Here is a 23,257-nt window from a genome sequence, read left to right as displayed (position 1 = left end):
AGCATACTTTTTAAAAAATTGCAATAATATTGGGCCATGCACGGTGGCTCATGCCTGTAATCCCAGCACAGCACTTTGGGAGGCCGAGGCGGGTGGATCACTAGGTCAGGAGTTCGAGACCAGCCTGACCAACGTGGTGAAACCCCATCTCTACTAAAAATACAAAAATCAGCCGGGCATGGTGATGCGCGTCTGTAGTCCCAGCTACTCAGGAGGCTGAGGCAGGAGAATCGCTTGAACCCGGGAGGTGGAGGTTGCAGTGAACCAAGATCTCACGCCACTGCACTCTAGCCTGGGCAACAGAGTGAGACTCTGTCTCAAAAAAAAAAAAAAAAAATTACAGTACTATTAAGAGAGGTGAATTTCACAGGATATGAAGAGAAGGCCTTAGAGAGAAACAGTATCACATAATGGGAACTAGCTGTTAACCTTGGGCAACCGACTTGAGTTCTGTTTTTCAGTTTCATCATCTGTGAAATGGGCATGGCAATCAAATCTGCATCTCAGGATACTTGCAGAGATAATCAGAAATACATTTAAGGATTTAATACCTCACCCGGCACATAAAAAGTAGTCAGTAAATTTTATATACATGTAGTTTATGTCAGGATTTGGAGATAAAGCATATAAATTTTAAGTTTTTTATATCTGTGATTAAAAATATTAACTTCATTTTCTGCTAGGATTTTTTGAGTATGGCCTTTGTTCTCAGGATAAGTTATTTTCCGAATTTAATGGTTTTTCCACTGAATTAGTGAAGTTTATTGAATAGTCAGTGGTTGTAAAATGATGGTAGACTATGTATTTATGAATTTAGCTGTGGTTCCCCTGTAACCTTTGAAAGTAATGTCTCAGGAACAGGCACAGCGGCCTAGACCTGTGATCCCAGCACTTTGGGAGGCCAAGGCAGAAGGATTGTTTGAGTCTAAGAGTTCAAGACTAGCCTGGGCAATATAGCAAAACCTGGTCTCTGCAAAAAAATCAAAAATTATCCAGTTGTGGGGATGCATGCCTGTAGTCCCAGCCGCTCAGGAGGCTGAGGCAGGAGGATCTCTTGAGCCCAGGAGTTTGAGACTGCAGTGAGATGTGATCGTACCACTGCACTCGAGCCTGGGTGACAGCAAGGTCCTGTCTGAAAAGAAAAGACTGTCTTGGAAAGAGGGTCTGGCCTGAAAGCTGCTGTGTGTACAGGTGTCAACGGGGAAAAGATCCGCACCTGGACCTGTGTCCTGGTGATGAGGTGTACGGCGGGAGTATGAGCCGTCGTCACTGGCAGCACACTAGTATTGCCCGGGAGGAAGCAAGCAGAGGCATTGGCGGTGGGATGAAGCGAGGGCGCTGTGATTGCACGCGGCCACCCCTGCACGTGTGCAGCACGCACAGGCGCTGTGCAGGCTGTGTTCTACGTGTCCTCTCTAGTCCTGATCACCACCATGAAAGGACGCTTGTGTGGTGCCCATTGTACAGGTGAAAACACCGAAGCTTGCCCAGCACACACAGTGACTAGGGGGACAGGGTGCCTGTTTGGCTTCAGAGCCCACCCTTGTTTCTCCCTAAGCTGCCTCCATAAGAAAGAACGTATATGGGAGATTTTACTGGTTTGTAGAATCCTAGAAATTTAAAGCTGGAAATAAACCACACATTAGTTATCCAACTGCTTTATTTTCTACCTAGAAAGTGACAGAGTTGCAGGGAGGTTGAGAGTCGTGTCCAGGACACGCAGCTGGGTAGCGTCAGACGTCCTGAGGCTGCTGTTTCCTGCCCCGCTCCTTCACTGTGTGTGCTTTGTATATTTCTGGCCTGTTTACACTTGTTATGTTAAACTTGCCTATAGTAATGTGTTAAATCTCGTTGAGTATACAAATTCTTTATGTTGTGGGTTACTACCATCTATATGGATAACTCATGTGCAGTTTTTATGAGTATGTAACTTACTGGATATCCTTTAAAAGGTGGTGGTGCCAAAAAAGATTCTTTTAAGGAGCCTTTTAACTTCATTTTTCCTGTCATCTTAAAGGCAAAAGAGCAAAAATATAAACAAGTCAACAATAGTTTATCTATTTTTTAATGATTATTTTATTTATGATGCTTTGAGAAAATACTGAGCCATTGTTACCTTTTTAAATTAAATTTTTCGTCAGTAAGAAATAGAAAAATAAGATCAGAACCAGGTCAAATACCTGTTGGACTTTGAAATTTATGAACATCGAGTAGGAATAGAGACAGCTTTATCATGAGCAAAAATGTGTTAGTTTTCTTCCATAGTCCAGATTGTGCATGGTAGAAGGGAAAATGAGATTACCACTATATTGTCTTACTGTTGTTCACAATTTTTCTAGTATCGTTCACTATTTTGTCTAATTTAAACCTTCCCGATTCTTCTCCCTCTCCTTATTTCTGTCTTGATGTTGGCAGGAAGCAAAGCTCTGCATATTCCTTTGCACAGCAGTGTGGTCTTACCCCTGGTAGCTGTGAGAAGATCATGTCAGAATATGACTAAAAACTTCCTTTGTTCTTAAATTTTAAAATACTGAGCCTGTGTTCATCATAATTAACATTCTTTACATTGCTTTTTAATCTAAAAAGCCTTTTTAAAAAGTGTTCTTAATATGCAGTTTTAAAAGAAACGGCAATAACATGTATCGTTCTAAACAAAGAGCTTTGAAATGTAACTACTTATTTTTAGCTGCATACTAAAAGGAAATAAGAAACTTATTTGAAGAGCCTAGCACAAGTTGTCATACTTTTGAACTGAGTCTAGAATTTCTAAGAGAACAACTTTATCTTGCTTCGTAAAACTCTTATAAACTCCTTTACTTTAATACCCGTTAATAAGATGATAGAAAAAGTCTTTTGTTACTAGGTTTTGCAAGGACACGGTCAACATTTTAAAGAGACGTGTAGTGTAAAAAGTTACTAAGCAAAGCTTATTGTTTCCTCTTGCTGTACTCCTGGAGAAAGAACCCTTGTACTGAACTGTCTGCATTTCTATTCAGTAATTTAAACGTTAAAAGGAACACCATCCCTAAAAGAGTATCTCTTTATTTTACTACTAACACCAAATCTGAGGGCTACGTGAGTGAAAGTGTTAGGAGAAAGCGTTGTAGAGGTGTTTGGAGGCAAAACAAGCCTGTTTAGGGAGAGTGCCGAAATGCATCATCCCCAGCGAGAAAGCACAGAATCACGTTCTTTGGGAAGAAAGACACAGTGTACTATTTGTTGTATTTATCGTTCAGGTAATAAAAGAAGAAAGCCTTGTGTGAGACAAAGAATCAGACTGCATTTTGGAATCTGAAAGGAATCCCCTGTGCCAAGCTAAATGTAACTTGTTAGATTGTAGTTTTCTTCTCAGGATACTGTTCTCATTTATGAGGAGTGCTGGTGACTTCTTAATCTGAGGAGTAAAGCTCTTCTTTCTAATTGACCTGCCACTTTCTCAGCACAGAGACACATCCTGTTTGCAACCTGTAGGTGGTCACAAGGAGGAGGAGATAGCAGCTCTTGGCCACCTCTGGGCAGCCTGAGTGTGGCCCCTCTGCAGATGCCTGGATATCCGGCTCTCCACAGCACCCAGTCCCTCCCCGTCAGCTGGGAATGTCAGTGTTCTCAGCATTTTATTTGTTGCTAACGTATTACAAAGTGGATTTGTTTCTCCTCTGATTGGCTGCTGATTGAGATACCTGAGTAACACACACTCACTACTGGAGGAATGGGCTGGAAGCATGGGTGCACCCCTGAGGGATTGAGGTCTGGCCCAAGGTCAGCCTGGAGCCATTGATGATGATTTACCACTGAACAAAAACCTCTAACCCAGAGACAAAGAATGGCATATGGCTTAACAACAGTTTTAAGACAATAAATTCTTCTGGACGTGCTTTTGGAGTTGATTTAATTGGATTTAGCTTGCTATATTTATATATTTTGTGAGGGCTGAGGGCCAAATCTTAAATAATATTTGACAGAAATTTTTCTATGGAAATATATTTAAATGGTCTCTATGGATTTGGGTGTTTTATAGACAAAGACTTGATATATTTTAAGAATATTTAGAAACTAAGAAAAACACCGAACTATACTATATTTTCTAGAGAAATATTTTCTCAGGCGTGAGTGTAGACTTTAGAGGTGAGTGTTGTCACCAAATCTCTTCACAGTTGGGTTAGCCCTTATTTAGCTAGTTTTAGAAAGCGGTGCCATACTGCCATCTCGTGGCCATATTTCATATCAGAAAGGAATTTAAAAACATCTGAAATTTTAAAAATATTTGCCCAGTATCTGCTGGCTCCCACCTGTGTCTAATATAATGACTCTGAACTAAGTAGAAAAACTCTCTGAACTAAATATAAATATAAAGAAAAATGCTCATCAAGTAGATAGGATCACTGCAAATTGTCCTTGTCTTTTTACAAAGAGCTGTTTTTAATAGTTTTATCATTTATATGAAAAAATTTTAAAGCTCTGCTGTTCATTTTTTTATTTTTTGTTTGCTTGTTTGTTTGTTTGTTTGGAGATGGCGTCTTGCTCTGTTGCCCAGGCTGCAGTGCAGCGGTGAGATCTTAGCTCACTGCAACCTCTGCCTCTCGGGTTCAAGTGATTCTCCTGCCTCAGCTGCCCGAGTAGCTGGGATTACAGGCTTGCACCAACACACTTGGCTAATTTTTGTATTTTTTAGCAGCGACAGGGTTTCAGCACGTTGGCCAGGCTGGTCTCGAACTCCTGACCTCAGGTGATCCACCCACCTCAGCCTCCCAAAGTGCTGGGATTACAGGCAGGAGCCATCTCACCTAGCCAAGAAATTCGAATATCTTTCATTGAGAACTAAATATTAAAGACTAATATTTGACAGGGGACAAGACTAATTGATAAAATTTTAGCCTTTAAAAAGTAATGATTTTAAAATATGCCAGCATTTCCCTTTGGCCTCAACCTTGGACTTGCTTTTTCAGGTACCTGTCTGACCTTCATGCCCCTGGTGACCCTGCTTGGCAATGCATTGGAGCCCAACACAAGTGGATCCTTCAGCTCATGCACAGTTGCAAAGAGGGCTACGTGAAAGATCTGAAAGGCAAGGATTTCTCTTCCAATGTGTTATGTGATTCCTTCATGTCATTTTGATACATTTGGGGAATGTTTAATGATGAAGGCACTGACTACCTAATTTACTTGGTATCTCTTATTATTGTCTTTTGCTTGTTTTGTGGTTTTTTTGGCCACTGGTTAGCATTGTACTAATGAAAAGGGACAACTCTTATCATGTCTGTTTTTGCGGTTGGTGGACAGTGTTGACGTTTCAGGGCAGGCAGCGTGATGCCGAGGAGGTGACATTGGTCTTTGGTAACTATCGGTCTGCACATCGTCTCATCAGGTGTATGTTGAGTCCTGCTCTGTACCAGGCACTGCACCCATCGCTAGCAAGACGTAGCCGCTGCCTCCCAGAGTTACCGCTAGAGGAAGGAAAAGCCACTAAACATGTGACTAACCAAATAAAATGCTGGGACAGGTGATGAAAAGAAAAAAGAACATCAGGATGTTCCAGAAGGGAGTAACTGAGGAGAATGCTTTAGATGGCTGGTGTGGGAATGTCTCAGAGAGCCTCCATATCAGAACTGGAAGGATGAAAGTTCGCTTACTAGCCACCTCAGCTGTGTGGAGGCCCTGAGGGAAGCTGGAGGAGAGAAGTCAAAGGTCTGTTTGCATGCAGGTGTATTGGCTTTTGCTTGTGTACTATCGTTTGAAGAATATTGAGTATATCGAATGCCTGCTATGCTCCAGACACTGTTGGGTGCTAAAGTCACAGTAGTCAGGACAACAGACAAGGGCCTGGCTCATGCAAGCTCACAAAATAGTAGGTTAGACAGGTAACCAGCCAGCTGTTAGAATATTATGTGCTGTTTCCTATGACTGGGGAAATTCTGAGTGACATTGGAGTGCTTAGGAGTAGCCTCTGATCCAGAGTTTTGAGGTCAGGGGAGTGACATTCTGAGAGCTGAAGGAAGTGACATCTCTTTTGAGATCAGAAGGGTATCTGTACTTGCCAGTTGAAATAGAGGAGGAAAGCACTTAAGACTGTTCCAGGAAGGGAGAATGTGCACAGGTTACAAGCACGAGAAGGCCTCTGAACCCTGTGTGGCTGGAGCTTAGAGGGTGGAGGTGCAGTGAAGAGACGAACCTTCTTGGCCGCTGTGACAGGTTTGGATTTCACCCAGTGTGCGATGGGGAGTCGCTGACGGATTTTAAGCGGAGGTCTGTGGATTGGGGGAAGACAAGCTCAGACTTACTTTTGAAAAGATGATGCCCATAGTGGGTGGATGAGAGGGAGCAAGCCCAGAGCAGTGAAGCTGTTGAGGAGACAGGCACCCCACCTGATGTGGAGGTGGTGGGAATGTGAAGAAGAGCATGGACTCCAGGGCTATTCAGGACTAGAATTGATAGGGCTGGATGATGGACAAATGAAGAGGAGGAAGGGATGAGCAGTGACTTCCAGATGGCTGACTGGCAGCTAGTTAGGGTGATGGTGCCATTGAATTAGGGAACGTAGGGGAAAAAAGTGATTCCACCTCTTTGTTTGGACAGCTTGACTTGGGGTTGCCTGACATGTAAGTAGAGATGGCAGTAGTTGGATTTAGAGACTGAGAAATTTGAGCATGGTGGGCATACAGGTGGTCCCTTGGAACTCGTGCATTTACCCAAGAAGATGAAAAAAGAAGCAAACCCAGGAAAGAGTCCTGACAAGTGATGTTTTAGGGGCTGGTAGAAGAAGAGAAGCCTGCAAAGGAAACGAAGAAGGGGTGGTCATGGCGGGAGGAAAACACGGAAGGGAGTGGTCAGCACAGTCTCCAAGATGAAGCAGAAGATGAAAGAGAAATGTCCTTATGATTGCTCTTACGCTGTTGGCGGTGACTGTAGCAAAGGCAGGGTCAGTTACTAGCCTGAGCCCCTAACTGGATGACATGAAAAGGAGGAATGGCCGTCATCAGTCCCTGGGAGGATCAGGAGCTGTAACAGGAGAGCAATCTTGGTAGAGAAGAAAGTACAACGGAGAGGTCGCCGTTGTTTCTTTCTAGCATAGTTTTGTCATGAATTAGTTGGCTTGGGTTTGAGTACTTTCCAGCTCTGATTCCATTTTTTTCTATGCTTGATATTTAAGAAAACCCAAGTATCTCTGCTGAAGCCATGTCAACATCCCCATTAATGTCATTAATTATTTTATATTTTTAGCAAGTGAAAATGACAGCAAATGTTACACACAGTCTCCAGTCTTTGGGAATATTTAGAAAGCCTTACATATTTATTGCTCTGTTGATTCAACTAATAATTTTTGAGTCTACTCTGTTCGGCAGAGCTCTCAACCTTAAGGGCCCATCAGAGTCCACTGGGGATTTTTTTTTTTTTTTTTTTTTATTTAGGGTTTTTTTGTTTTTTTTTTTCCACTGGGGCTTTTTAACAACCAGTTATCAATTCTTGGCCTTACCCCATCCCTCCGTGCCGAGCACATTCTAATCTCTGTGGCTGGCGTCCAGGCGTAGGCATTTTCAAGCTCCTGGGCAATTCAGGTGCAGCCAGGGCTGATCACCAGGATGCTGGGTGCTGTGCCAAGAGCAGGAAGTGCAGTGCGAGCTGGCCTCTTGGAGCTTGTGGTCTAGTGAGAAACACACCATCTAAAAAATCACGTAGGCATGTATTCAGTTGAAATAGTGAAAAGTGTGAGGAAGTAGGGAGTACAAAATTGTATGAAAATGTATGATAGGAGGGTGCAGTCTGGTTGAGGGGAAGTCCAGGGAAGTTTCCTAGAGGAGGTGAAATCTCAGTTGAACCTAAACAACGATACTCAGTTCTCTGGATCGGCATTGAGAAGCGTTCTAGACACTGTGCAGGTGGGATCAGGATTGAGAAGCATTCCAGACGCTGTGCAGGTGCTCCACAAATGTCACTGCCCTCCAGCAAAGGTGGTGATGAATGCAATCACCATATTCACTGGATACAGATAGGATATGTGGTCTGACCAAGGATTTTCCTACTTAATACTTTCAGGAAACAAACTGAATACCTAATTTGGTATGAAAATATTTGAATTTCTGGAATATGTGTGTAATTTATAAAGATAACATATGGACTTTTTGAAATTGGAAAAATTCCAGAAAATTTCATCTATCTTGTCATATCTTTACCTCAAATATCTGATAACCAGTATTCCATCACCAAAGGGGTGAATCTTTCTCAAAGATAGAGGGAAATACACCGTCATCTTTCCTTCCCTGACATCTTAATTTATTGCTATATATATTCATTCTAAATTGCTTAAAATCTGTGTTTTGGAAAAAGACAAGGTGACAGAAGCTTTCGTGTAACTCACTTACTCTGAGCAAGCTTGTTGTGCACCTTGTTCATCACTTGGGAAAGAATGGAAAGAATGTGCATGGAATGGGAGCAGTGCCTCAGGTTACTTTCATTACTTCATCTTTTCATTAGAAAGTGGAGGGCCGGTGCGGTGGCTCATGCCTGTAATCCCAACACTTTGGGAGGCTGAGGTGGGCGGATCACAAGGTCAGGAGTTCGAGACCAACCTGGCCAACATAGTGAAACCCTGTCTCTACTAAAAATACAAAAATTAGCCAGGCATAGTGGCGCATGCCTATAGGCCCAGTGGCTCAGGAGGCTGAGGCAAGAGAATCACTTGAACCCAGGAGGCAGAGGTTATGGTGAGCCAGGATCGCACCACTGCACTCCAGCCTGGGCAACAGAGCGAGACTCACTCCATCTCAAAAAAAAAAAAAAAGTGGAAACAATTCCTTACAACTCTTTGAACTTTACAATCTTAATGACAATACAATATAAATGTCTTAAATTCACATTTTATTTTTTCTTTTGACATTCAGAACATGCTTCACTGTTCCCTCTGTCATTGTCAGTAAACACTGCTAATCTAAATATAGGTAATTCTAGCACAGGAGAGGCTTTTAACTGGAAAATTGGGGTGGTTTTTTGAACTTAGGTCAGAAGCGATTTTCAATATTAAATTTTGGAAAATCCCACTTACATGTAAAAGCAGAAAGGATAATGTAACAATACCCCATGTGCTCACCCTGACTTCAGCAGTTACCAACTCATAGCCAATCTCATTTTATCAACTCATAGCCAGTCTTACCTGCTTCTCTCCCCTTCCTCACCCTGGATTATTCTAAAACAGATCACATCATTTTATCCATAATTAATTCAGTATGTAATTCTTAGAAATAACGATTCTTTTTAAAAACTGTAGCCAAAATACCATGACCATTACCTAAAATATGAATATTTTTTAAATATGAAATACTCCAATTTCAAATTCAGAAAGTTTAATTTCTTCAGTATCTTTCTGCGTGCATCGATAGCATTGCCTGTGAGCTGATACTCGGTGCATAGGCAAATGATAAATGAAATGTGGCATAGACGCAGACAGGACGTTTCCTCGAATGGAAGGAGAATTCGCCATTAGTGAAATAGAGTGTGCTTTGGCCAGTTTGCACTTCGGCATTTTTCTGTATGTGATCATTTCTATATGTGTATATCACTGCACACATGTTAATACACATGTCTACAGCCGGGTGTGCATACCTGTTAACTTTAATACACACAGATCTACGGCCGGGCGCGGTGGCTCGTGCCTGTAATCCCAGCACTTTGGGAGGCCGAGGCGGGCGGATCATGAGGTCAGGAGATCGAGACCATCCTGGCTAACATGGTGAAACTCCGTCTCTACTAAAAATACAAAAAATTAGCCAGGCGTGGTGACGGGTGCCTGTAGTCCCAGCTCCTCGGGAGGCTGAGGCAGGAGAATGGCGTGAACCTGGGAGGTGGAGCTTGCAGTGAGCTGAGAGCTTGCCACTGCACTCCAGCCTGGGTGACAGAGCGAGACTCCGTCTCAAAAAAAAAAAAAAAAAATACACATATCTACATTTACATCTACAGGTAATGTCATATCTATGTATGTGTATGTGTGCGTGTGTTTATATAAAATATTTGCCTTAATTATAAGTTTGCTGGGAATACACACAAATTTTCTTTTATGTGATCTACAACGGTTGTTGACGAGGGACCCTTGGTGGATATTTTATTATTGTCCTAATTATATATAACATAAATGTAAGGTAATATGGGGGAATGCCTACTGAATATTATTTGGAATTTCCTTTGAGCATCTTCTCATAATTGTGACATTTTAGATGTGGAAGAAAGCTGGGAAACTGTCTAGTTTTGTGGATGCCTTTAGATCTATTTCGCATGTGACAAAGCTGTCTCAGAGAAGCCACGGGACAGACCCATGTCCTCCGTATCCTGAGTAGGGGTGGGACTAGTGGGTGTCCAGATTGCTCCCCCCTCACCTGATCATACTCCCTCCAGACCAGTGAGTTATGGAGTAGGTAACTGAACACCTCCCTGTGAGTTCCATTGTTGGAGCAAATATTGCATCAAACAGGATTTCTCAATGTGATGTCAGAGCAGATGAGCATTCCTCTGGTAAGGGAAGCCTGGCTGGTATTTGGGGATTCATGAAGAGCTGCACCTGAAACTAGCCAAGCTAGATGAAGTGCTTCTGGTCTTTATTACTTTCATGCTATTTTCCTATACATAGGTGAATTCTATTAAGGAAATTTTATGTAGACCTCATCACTCACTTCTAAAATTGTATATGCAATGCAAATAAATGCTCCGAGAATGAGCAAGTGAAGAAAATGGAGGCGAGTGAGAGAGCATCCAGTCCCCTAGGAGGGATCCTGGGAAATATAAGGCTGTCCCTGGGAAGGCCCACAGTGCCCCCATCGGAGCCAAAGGAACTCATGGCACATACGTTGGATGTAAAGCTGCAGAGCTGGCAGCCTGCAGCGGATGCCGCCTCTCTCTTGACTCGAGTGTGTCTGGTTATTTTCTGATGCCCAGGGCTCGGTGACAGAGTACTTACTTGTTTGCTTGGCACCTGCTGTTTCCTTGAATTGATTATAGCTGTCCACTGAAGGCTAGAGCATTTGAAAACGCAATTACTACAGTTAAGAAATTGCTTAGAAATGATTTGCCATAAAAGGACTGCCTACATTTTATCTGGTACTTTGTTATAAAGCTACATTGTTTTTATGCGGGTTTTCTCAGGAGCCTGCTTTTAAAATGAAAGCTTACTACATTCCAATATAAAGAAAACAAGTTTTAAGTAGTTCCTTTTTTATAATATCTGTACTTAGACTACTAACACTGTAAAATTGTTTAAGTAAATCCACTAGCAGAACAATGGATAAGAACAAGAAAAGCTTTGTGAAATGAAATGCAATTTTAAATGGACTATAAATATTTCAAACAGAAAAATAATTATTGATGTCTTTTTAAAGTAAATGTGGTCTTTATGCATGAATCTAAGAAATCTAACATATAAATATTTTTTAAGTCTGCTTTTGTAAAGCAAAGACTTTTGCTTTTCACTTTGGTGGTTTGGGAAAAAAATGTTAATTGTATGTAGCCCTGTGGTATTCAGAGAAAATTTTATGAGCAAAGATGGTGATAGATTTTCAGAGACAGCGGTCCTACATACAAAGCCACCTTTTTCCAAGAAAGATCCTTTTGTCGATGAAGCATTTGGCAGCGGAGTTTGCCGTTTGCCGTACGGTTGATACTTCTGTGAGTCCTGCATTAGATCCTTCTCTGGACTCGTTTTCGTGGTAATTATATACACTGGTGCTAGCAGACGGTGCCCTTTGGAGTGTAACACGAGGCCAGGACAGGAGCTTACCCTTGCACCTTGCACACACCTGGTCCTTTACCCCCAAACGCTCCACAGGCCTCTTGTGTCCTCTAACTCTGTAGCCCAAATATGATCATTTAGGTTTTTCTAAGGGTGAAAAAAGATGGGAAAAACAAGAGCAAAACTAAGGTTAATATTTTAAAAACTCATCTTGAAACCTTTTAAATACTATTGGAAGAGTTTATTGTGTTTTTCCAGCCTGAACAGGTTAACCATTTTGCTTCTCTTCCTCTATGTTCAAAGCAGCCTTGTGTTCCGAATTGTTATACATGTTAAACTTTTATTAACTTATAAGAAGTGTCACCCGTCTCTTAAAATTCCTGTGAAATAGGTCCAAAATTAGACTGAGTTTCAGAGGTTTCCTGCCAGGAAAAGCCTTTGGTTAACCCCCTACTGACATTCACAAACAGGATTTTTAAAGGTGGTCTTCAAAGGTGTTTTTTTTTTGTTGTTCTGAATGTGAGTTAAAATATATGCTGGCTATGTCTGATAACTTAAGGGAGATGGCATCAGGCTACTCATAGAGTAAGTATTCCCTTCTTTCAGAGATGTACTTAATTAGAACTTCTCAAAAGGACATAATTAGAATTAGGGTTCAGTAGGCAACATTTAGAACATGAGCCACACTGTTAAGTAAGCAATAAGTTCTCGAGAATAGCCGCAGAGCAGGAGAAAAGACATTTATACCTGGCTCAGGTTCTCTTTGAAAACAGAGATGACATGTTCCATCTAAGGGGTTTATTTTGAGTCATCACAGTGGTGGAGCTACTATAGAGAGAAAACTGAATAACAGGTTGTGCTAAATGTCTACCCTTTTAATAGTTTCTAACACTCACTAGAGTGTTAATTACTTGCTGAAAGAAATAAAAACATTTATGTTACTCCAAGAACCTTAAGATACACAAAGTCCACATTTTCAACACAAGCTCATAACATACATGCATAAATCATATTATTACAATTTATGATTTTGAATTTACATAGTATAATTAAACTTATATCTTGCTATTTAAAAAAATACAGTGAGGACCTTTATGTACATATTTTATATCATTTAAAAAATATTATTGGGGTTAATATTACATATAATTCTGGTATTACCATAATGCAGGGTTAGGTAGACTTCCTGTATGCAAGATTAAATTATAGCCTCCATTAGGAAACCATTAGCAGATTCATTGAATTTTCTATGGAACCACGCAAATATTTTCATAGTTAAAAAGTCAGTATAAGTGTATTGTTGTATATATGCTAAATCTTTTAATAAAATTATAATTTTAATTTTAAAGTTATAATGAGGTTGTACATTAGGAAGCTTCTTTTTTTATGGAGTTAATTTTCTGGAGATTTAAAAAAATGTTTCTCTCCTGAATATTTATCACAGCATGAACCCAGGATGAGAGAGGTTGGTTTAAAAAAAGAAAAGGCACAACTGCAGCAAGTACAGATATGGGATGCTAGTTTCTTTCCATCTTCCCCTCCCTGCAGCTCAGCACTGGGGTGGTGCCTTTGTGACCTGTGTACAGCTGCCAGTGGGCTGACCTCCAGGGAAGGCTTCTGCTGTGCACTTGTTCGTTTGCATGCTGTGATGACAGAGTTTTTCAAAATTGTCTTTAGAAGATGAAATGCTTAGCGGGGTTTTATTTACCTGCTTTAAGATGTCTAAGCTATGCTATGTATGCAGTGCATATGCACACAGTGAGAAAGTAGATTCAGGAGAGGGAAGTGGAAGAAGAGTACCAGTTTATGATTGCAATCAAAATTATCTTCCCTCTGGCAAGCCAGTGGTCTGATTTTCCTTTTCCTTTTGTCACTTTTTCAGAGAAAGAAAAAAACCCAGGTGATATTTCATGTGCTACAACTTAGACTTGAAATGCATATTATTAGAAACGGTTACTGTTATTTGTGAATAGTATACGTTTATATAAGCAGTTTTAATTATCAGAATGCAGATCAGCAAGTTTTTACATAATCATTTTACATAATGATTTGATTTAAAATCTAATTTGAAAGCAATTTATCCTCCATATTAAAATTAAGACTAATAATTAATACTTGTAATTATTAAGCAGTTTTTTTTTGAAGTCAGTAACCTGGGACTCGAGAATTTGATTTCTTTTGGAATAGCATAGCACTCATTTGTAGTAAAGTAACAGCTGTTGAATATCACAGGAAAAAGTTGGATTAAGGTCTCTTTTTTGTGTGTCTCCTGTTTTATAATAGATTCTATTCACCTTACAATGAATAATCTATCTTTTTTAGATCAGACAGGCCAAAAAGGCTATGTGAAAAGGACCTTTTCAATTTGTGATTGTAGCAGCTGGTTCTTTTCTGCTGCCCTGGCTTACTGTGCATCTGGAAGAAGACTTCTGGCAGCCGGAAGTCATTTCATGTCTAAACTTGTCCCCATCCTTCATAGAAAAAAAATTTTGATGATTAATATCAAACACACATTGAATGCTAACTTTGCTTGGTAATTTAAAAATACTGATTATTTTAAGTATTTTTGTTCTGTATTCTGTTATTTCGTAATTCCTTTATTTATATGTTCTAAGCATTTTTCTGCATGTAAATCTATATGAAACTGCTAAAAGACATAGGACTTTAACAAAAGCATACATTTCATTTTGGTTATTCACTTATCCAGCTTACTTATTACAAATATATGATTCTTGCGTAACTAGCCAATGGTAGCTAATAAATGCTTCTTCAAAGTTTATACCTGTAGTTTTGCTTTTAATTTACATTTCCTTTTGTGATCTCTTGCTTTGAATGATATTGAAATACACATCCGAAATGCTGCCTGGAGCCTGTGAAGGACAGTCCTGAGTGAGTGAGTTAACAGGGGCTTCTTAACTATGCCTCCCTTTGTTTAATTTGGATTAAATGATTCTCTTTAAATTAAGGAAATGCCTGTGTCAGAACTTTAAAAATGTTATATATATATACATATATATGTATACGTGTATAATCAGAAGATCAAAAAGCATTTTTATCTGTTGACACAGGTCTAATTCCTGAGGAATTTGTAACTCTGCCTTGATAGGCCCCCCCACCCCCACCCCCAGCTTTGGCGTTGAAATTCTTGTGTGTGGCGTGCTTGAAAGGAATCCCATCCTGCCTGTGTCTGGGGAGGCTCCCGGCCCGTGTTTGGTCAACAAGCAACAGTGGGTGGTCGGGCTGCTGCGCAGGACAAGGGCCCGCTGTGCGCAGGAAAATGTGTTCAAAGGTGTTTAAGGGCCATGAGGAAGTCGGCCACCCTTCTGAGAGTCTGAGGCTGCAGATCAGTGTTCCCTACACTACTGTAGACTGTGAGAAAACTTGCTGTAGTAGGCATGAAGGATGAGAAAATACAGTAATCTTATTCACCTGGCTCCACATCTGCAGGCTTCCCTTAGGAAGGGTCTCTTCTGCCCTTTATGTAGTATAGAGTCTGTTTAAAAAAATACTCTTTAAAATCAGAAAGACTTGCACAGCTTTGAGTGGAAAGGATTTGACTGATAAGGTTTCCTACAGAATTCTAGGTATAATAAGCATTTTCTGTAGAGTCTCGATTGTCAAAGATTGTTTACTTTCTTTTAGAAAAATAATAAATTTTAAATTTTTGATTATTTCTACACTTCTAGCGAACTGACTAGGATTGTTTCATTAGTGTTCTGAAGAAAATTATTTCTGCAACTTCTGAAAACAAATTTTCCAACTGTTTTTTCTCTTGTTAAAATTTCTAGAGATTTTTTTCTAATTTTATGTTTGTTTATAATTTGTTAAATGTATCTGCATACATAAAATTAGAAAAAGACTTTTGAGGATGTCGCAAGCATATGTTACAGAAGCATTATTTAACTGGAACAATAAAATGCTACCTTTCGACTTCCAGTAGTTAAAAACTTAGTTGTGTCTTTTTTTTAATGTTAAGTGGTTGGTTAAAGGATTTTTTTTTCCTTCCAAGATACTAATTCCAGGCACTTGTGATAACATTTGTATGTTTTCTTTGATATATTGACAAAATAATAACTCAAATACTAATGTGGGGAAGTTAAAAGATACAGCTAGATCCAAAGAATATTTATTTCCAGAATTTTGTTTTGTATCATTTTTCCTGCAAACATCACATAGAATTTTGTAATTAGAAACACTGTGGTGATGATTCCCCACACTATAGGTTGATGTGCCTGTTTGCAGTTTTGTATTCAGAGTAATCTGTAGTTACTCCTCAGGTAATGTTGAGAGATTGCAACCAAGTGTTTTTGATCTTGCAAAGCACTTGTTCATTTGACTGTGTTTATTACTGTGCTTACTGTCTTTAAAATAGCCAGGCTGAAGTCCATAACAAGTATTGTAAAATTCTGATACTGTTTTCACTGTTACTTTTTTTTTTTTGAGACTGAGTCTCGCTCTGTCTCCCAGGCCGGAGTGCAGTGACGTGATCTTGGCATACTGCAATCTCTGTCTCCTGGGTTCAAGCAATTCTCCTGCCTCAGCCTCTTGAGTAGCTGGGACTACAGGCATGTGCCACCACACTGGCTAACTTTTTTATATTTTTAGTAGAGACGGGGTTTCACCGTGTTGGTCAGGCTGGTCTCGAACTCCTGACCTCAAATGATCCGCCCACCTCGGCCTCCCAAAGTGCTGGGATTACAGGCATGAGTCACAGCGCCCGGCCACACTGTTACTTTTTTTATTGCTTTTAGTATTTTTGTGATGTAATTTCCATTTTAAGACATAATTTTCACAGTTGCTCCATGTGTAGAGGCAAACTTTTTATACATTTAAAATGGCACCACCACTGACCAGTGTCCTAAACTGTACGAACAGTGATCAGAATAAATGTCTTTACCGTGTTGTTCTCAGTGGTGATTTAAGGTTTCTGATTTAAACTTTGAATCATAGAGTCAGAATTTTATAGCTAAAAAGACTTTTAAAATTGCATAGTATAAAGCCCTAATCTTTACAGGTATATTTTACACGATAGGTCAGTGGCTCCGTGAGCTGCTACAGAACCTGATACCAACTGCATGACCATGGAAATTCTTAATAAAATTAGTCCCTGCCTCAATTTCAAACTTAGGGAACAATTTGGTAGTATTGGCCCAAATGAAAACACAGTTATAACCTTTTCATCAGGGCCCGAGGTAATAATTTCCTACTTGAAAAAAAGGCTTTTTAAAAATTTTCATCCAGAAAAAAAATTCTAGGAACAGTTAATTTCTAGAGAAAATTTACTGCCAAGAAAACAAGTAACCTCTGAAAACTCCTATCAGTGCAGCATTAGTTTGAAAAGGGCAGAGTCAAACACAATTTTATGTTGTTACGGGATGTTAAAAATCACACCCGGGGCTGGGCACGGTGGCCCACGCCTGTAATCCCAGCACTTGGGGAGGCTGACGCGGGCAGATCACAAGGTCAGGAGTTCAAGATCAGCCTGGCCAACATAGTGAAACCCTGTCTCTACTAAAAATACAAAAATTAGCCAGGCATGGTGGTGCATGCCTGTAGTCCCAGCTACTTGAGAGGCTGAGGCAGGAGAATCGCTTGAAGCCGGGAGTTGGAGGTTGCAGTGAGCCAAGATTGTGCCACTGGGCTCTAGCTTGGGCAACAGAGTGACACTTCATCTCAAAAAAAAAAAAAAAACTGCACCCGGCCACCATATACTTTATGTAATGTGTATAGTTTTTTAAATGAGATATTGCTATCATATTTTAAGGTGAAACAAGACAAAATAGACTGATACGTGAAATATTTAAAGCCTTTTGCTGATTTTATATTTTATAGAAACTTTTTTCTTTTTTTTATAGAAATGCTTACTCATGAAACCAGTTCATATTTGTAATAATTTTGTGAGTTAAAAATATTAAGTCATGTAATTTAAAAGGAGTGTCAGAATTATCAAGGTTTTTTTTTTTTTTTGACAGTTGGTCATACATAATTTGTGACAACTGATATTTAAAATGTTTGTATTACTTTTCTCTTCAAAACATAAGCTTTCTAATTCTCTATAAAATAACTCATTCTGAGATCGTTTTTTGACAGTAAGAAAGCTGTTTAGTGGACCTGTTTAGTTGACAGGGCGTATTATGCATTTGTGTGCAGCTGTGAAGCGCTACCTTCTGGACACTCAGCAAAAGTACATCTTCCAAATGTATTCCAGATGCTGATTAGTCCGGAGGGGCATGTGCTCTTCTAGCTCCCTGCTGCCGTGTTATACTTCTGGTAATGCCAGGGTACCAATTGGAAAATTTGTTCACAGTTACCTTTCTTTTCCTGATATAGAAAACTGATGATGTGGTTTCTAATAGAACAAAAGCATAGTAATACAGTTTCTGTTACTAAAGGAAAAGATAAATCAATCTTTTAACCATTACAAAACTCAAGATGTACTTAAACTATACAAATGGTTTAATGTTAAACAATTTAAAGTTATAAAAATACCAGTTAGGAGAAAACTTTTTCTGAAATAATTGTATTTCTGCAGGAATGGTATATGCGTATTTTCAGGAAACTAGGAGGTGTTTTCCTTCTTAATCATAAATTCATAGTCCTAAAAACCTTCAAGAGTAAGTGAAATGTAACATTTTAAAGCATTCTTTTTTTATACTTTAAAAATGTACATTTTAATCTAAATTATAAGTTTTTATATGTATTTTTAATGTGATGCTAAGTTTGGGCCTCTTTATTTTTCTCTTTAAAGTATGTTAGAAAATTCATATTTTGATATTCATTTCCTGAATTCCACAATTGATAGAAGTGACAACTGTATAAACTTCAAAGGAAAATGTCATAAATCACTAAAACATCCACACACAAACATATTTTTATATGAAAACAAGTCAATTAGAAAAAAATACTTTCTTCACTCTATTTTTTTACTCTGTATCACATTTTTTTGGTAACATAGTGGATTATATAAGTCTTCTTATCTTAGCTTTAATATTTTCCAAAATACAAATGTATGCACAGCATTTATTTAGCACAGTGGCCAAAACATAATAAGTCTTCAAAAAAATTTCCGTTGCACTAAAAAATTTGTTGAAATGATTTAATTTCTGTTTACCTAAGACCTACCAGCTAGAATTTGTGGGGATCCGGAGAGAGAGGTGATAGTGTGTCACATCCAGGGGCACACGATAGGAGGGCCTCAGTCAGATGATGCCTTTTCTCACCACCCAATCACGATTTACCTCCTCTGCTTAGCGTTTTTTTGCTATAGTTTTGCTGTTTATTTATCTGTTGGTTTATTTTCTGCCTCCACCACCAGAATGTAAACATCTTGAAAGCAGGGCCTTAGATATTATTCATCACTTTATCCCCCGGGCCTGCAATTCCTCACATGCAGGAGGGAGCTCAATAAATACCTTAAATGTTATTGAATAGTTTGCGTTATCAGAGGCACCAGAATATTACTTTAGTTTGTAAATATGCTTTGTATTAGCACCTGAAAACAACTCCATAGGCTTTTAATACTCTATTAAGTTATAAAGTAAAAAATATGTTTTTTAGCGTCAGTCACATACTGCATGTGGCGGGAGTTATTTGTGGAAGGTCTAATGACTGTGGGGAACATGGAGATATACTGACTTCTTATCCCTGAGAAAACAGCAGTCTTTGGTGGAGATAGGCAATACCTAGATGTTAATGAACTACAGATGCTAGAATGTGAAGTCGATTAAATTATATACATAAATTATATACATTCTCACTGCTGTCAGAGGGCAGAAAAGATAGGTAGCACTTTAGGTAGGTAAGAGTAAGAGGTGACCTTGTGTAATAGCTGTATTTCAAGTGGCATCTTTCAGGATGTGGGTTTAAAGGGATGAGGAGGAAAAAATGAGCGAGGCCTTTCCAGTAGAGAGGATAGCAAATAAGGCAGGAAAATGTAAGGTGCCTTTTTGTAGGGAGAATATTTAAGTGTCCTATGCACAGTACTGTAAATACTCTGTAAATGCACATTGAATTCAGTTTATTTTGAAGCTCTTTGGGTACTCAGCTAAGGAGCTTAGAGTGGTGTTTCAGACTAACAAGGTAAATTTTACCTCTTCAAGCAATGTGCTTACTAACATGTTTGGCAACACGGAATTCTATTCCTGATGGCTTTTGTGATCCATTTTAGAAAAACTGTTTCCTAATTTTCAGCATAATTTGGGTTGGAAAACATTGGGATAGACTTTATCCTGCCGGTTTTCTGGAAGACTTCTGAGATGAGAATCAAAAAAGCAGGATTTGAGTGTGAGACAATAAAGACAATTTCTTGATAGTAGTAGAATGTTCTGGCTTCTGGAATATGAAGTGTGAGGTGAAAAGGATCCACACTAGATGACTGGCATCAAGAAAAGCAATAGGGAGTGAAATCTCATGTGTCCAAGAAACAAATGGTGGGATTTGGGGATTTAAATGTAAAGTGTGGCATTAAGGGAGAAGTCAGAGGAGATTTATGCTACAAAAATGTGTAAGTCGCCTACATTTAAAGAAACAGAAGAGTCTGAACTCCATTATCTTTCCTAGTGCCAAAAGTTGTTTTGCAAAATATGATTTTTCCTGCTACTTTTTGTGTTTATAGCATTATCCTCCCACCACCACCCAGTTTTGCCAAACTGAGAATGACTTTTAAAATTTATTTAGAGAAAATAGTTTTTATTTTATTTAATAAATGCCTTATTTAAGAGTGGAGCAATTGAACAAGAAATAGCCTCAGAGAAGCAGACCATTAAATCAACTAAGCAAGAGTATCTAGAGCATGCTATATACTCTGTATATCTCTCCTTTCTTCCCCAGGTAACCCAGGCCTGCACAGTCCCATGTTGGATCTTGATAATGATACACGTCCCTCAGTGTTGGGCCATCTCAGTCAGACAGCGTCCCTGAAGAGGGGCAGCAGCTTTCAGTCTGGTCGAGACGACAGTAAGTATCTCCCTCCACTGCCACTGGGTCTTTTAAATTTGTACTCGTGTAATTTCAAACATTCTTCTCTTGGAAAATTCCCCAATTTGTGTTGTTACTGGTGCTAAGTATTATCAGCCATCATCGCTTTTGCTTGTTACAGTAACTACCAGTAATTTAATAATTAAAATATATATTACATTTAAAGAAATGCTATTTGATTTTTAAGTGATTGGGTGCAGGTCAGTGTTTATTAAACATATTTAGTTCAAGTCTAGTTTTACTTTTTCTGTGGTTGAATTTTTTTAAAGTGCCACAGAAAAAAATTCTGTGAGAACGTCATTAAGATGGAATTTGCAATAAAAGTAATATCAGTATACCTTTTTTGATGAAATTTAAACTTTGGTCTGGAAAGAGGGATTGGCTATTAATTAACCATAAAATACTTGCTAATAATTTTTCCTAAGTTGAAGCATCTAAAATTTTAAGTATGTTGCATTTCTGAACTTTCTGGAGTGGATATTTGCCATTTTCCTATTTGAGATACAACATGATCAACTAACTATCAGGCATTTATGCACCAAATTAGATGCCACTAGTCAGGAGCCATTTGTGATCTCAATAACAGATATAAGAAACCCAAATAGACTAATAGAAATACCTTACATTATATTAAATTCAGATACCTGTACGGTTGTTTTAAAATGTCTTATATTATTCTTAAAAGCATTGCAGTAGGGAATTTTTCGAAGGTTTTACTAATATAGATAAATGTTCATCATAAGAGCACCTTAAAATTAGGTGATTCATTTGTACTAAATGAAAGGCTTCCATAACTGTTGATATTCCTTCTTCTTGTCCGATCCTCATTCCTCTCCCAGCTCACCAAACATTAGAATAAACAATGTTAGATCAGAACCCTTTGCTCCCACATTCTGTGGGACAGCAGCTAACATTATATAATGTTCAACATAATTGCACAGAGGAGCTGAGGTCTTTTGAAACATTACTCTTGGGAAAGATACCATGTAAGAATCCATTTGCTGCCATATTAAGCTGTGTTAGTCTGTGTTGCTATAAAGGAACACTGAGGCTGGGTAGTTTATAAAGAAAAGAGGTTTATTGGCTCACAGTTCTGCAGGCTGTACAGGAAGCGTTGCACCGGCATGTGCTGCTGAGAGGCCTCAGGAAGCTGCCAGTCATGGCAGAAGGCAAAAGGGGAGCCAGCATGTCGCATGGCAGGAGAGGGAGCGAGGGAGAGGATGGAGAGGGAGCGAGGGAGAGGATGGAGATGCCAGGCTCTTTTAACCCGTTTCCCGTTTAGGGAAAAAAGGTGCAGCTCAGTGCTGGTGCTCACTTAATTTACATAAACATGTTCTTTGAGGCTGAAGCAAATCTCACTGATTTTCAGTGTGAAAACAAAATATAAACACTGTTCTTGGAATTATTTCTGAACAGAACTCGTCTCTAACCCTAATGTAATAGAAATGTATATGGTGTTCCATTAGGATTAGAGACAAGGGTGTTCTTGGGGCACACGGGCAGGGGGTGAAACAACTCGATCTTGTGTGAACTCATAGAACGAGAACTCACTCATTATTGCGAGGACACCAAGCCCTTCATGAGGGGCCCCCATGACCCTCCTCCAACATTGGGGATCACATTTCAGCATGAGATTTGGTGGGGACAAAACATCCAAATCGATCAAAGGCAAATCTTTCAGTGCTTCATTTTTAGATTTTCTTGTCCTGTTTTTCACCTTGTCATTGGACCCTTGACACAGCTGGCCATGGCCTCGCCCTGTGGCATGCCACCTGCCGTCTGGAAACCAGGCATTACCTACTGTTGGGGAGAAGAGTGTGTAACTGCTGTCTCCAGATGAAACCCACTCACCTCAGATTACCATCATGGTGTACTCAATTGGTTAATTGACTGTTCTGTTAGATTCTAAGCTGTGAAGGCAGAGCCTGCCTTGTTCAGCATTCAGAGTGAGTTTTGATCTTAGGTGGAGCCACATGATAAGCACATGGTTAATCCTCAATGAATATTGGCTGAATGAAAAATAAAAGTTTACAGTGTGCCCTTAAGTAAAGAACCATTCCTTTCACACCTGTGAAAATGAGTTTAAAACTTTTTCCTGCAACTCCTAGCGTAGACAAAGGGCTAATATGCCTAACAAATAAAGAGGCTCTATAGCCTACACAGAGGAAGTGTCAGTGGTTCTTACGCGTGTGAATAGACACTCAACCTCACAATAGGAAGAAGAAAGGTAGCGTAACACTACAGTGAGATATGAGGTTGGCAAAAACTCTGAGTGTTTATCATTTTGTTTTGGGTTTTCTGTGTTTGTTTGTTCATCGATGAGGCCACTACTTGCACATGTCACCGGTGGAAGGGTAAATAACCCCTTTAGAGGGCAGTTCAGTAATGACTGTCAAAATTACAACTGCAGGTGCTCTTTGTCCCAGCAATTCTTGTTCTGGAAGTTTTCTATGCTTACACTTGAGCATGTGTTAAATGATATAGGTATACAGTTATTGGTTGGAACATTAATTTTAATTGCAAAATGCCGAAGACAGTCTTGTCCTTGGAAGGGAACTTGTTAAATTACGATAC

At 39.3% G+C, this 23,257-nt stretch overlaps 1 protein-coding gene across 3 annotated transcripts in view; it reads left to right on the top strand.

Moving 5' to 3' along the window:
- EXOC2 (exocyst complex component 2) overlaps nt 1-23,257 on the top strand; it is a 192,677-nt gene that overhangs the window by 87,290 nt on the left and 82,130 nt on the right. For all 3 annotated transcript variants that reach the window (XM_032141514.2, XM_032141515.2, XM_032141511.2), the window contains exons 11-12: nt 4,947-5,065; nt 20,537-20,662. In XM_032141514.2, coding sequence (XP_031997405.1) covers nt 4,947-5,065; nt 20,537-20,662 — 245 coding nt within the window. The remainder of the gene's footprint in view (nt 1-4,946; nt 5,066-20,536; nt 20,663-23,257) is intronic.

Source organism: Hylobates moloch, unplaced genomic scaffold, assembly GCF_009828535.3.
Source record: "Hylobates moloch isolate HMO894 unplaced genomic scaffold, HMol_V3 SCAFFOLD_20, whole genome shotgun sequence".
NCBI classification, from domain to species: Eukaryota; Metazoa; Chordata; class Mammalia; order Primates; family Hylobatidae; genus Hylobates; species Hylobates moloch.
This window is presented reverse-complemented; position numbering and strand designations above follow the sequence as displayed.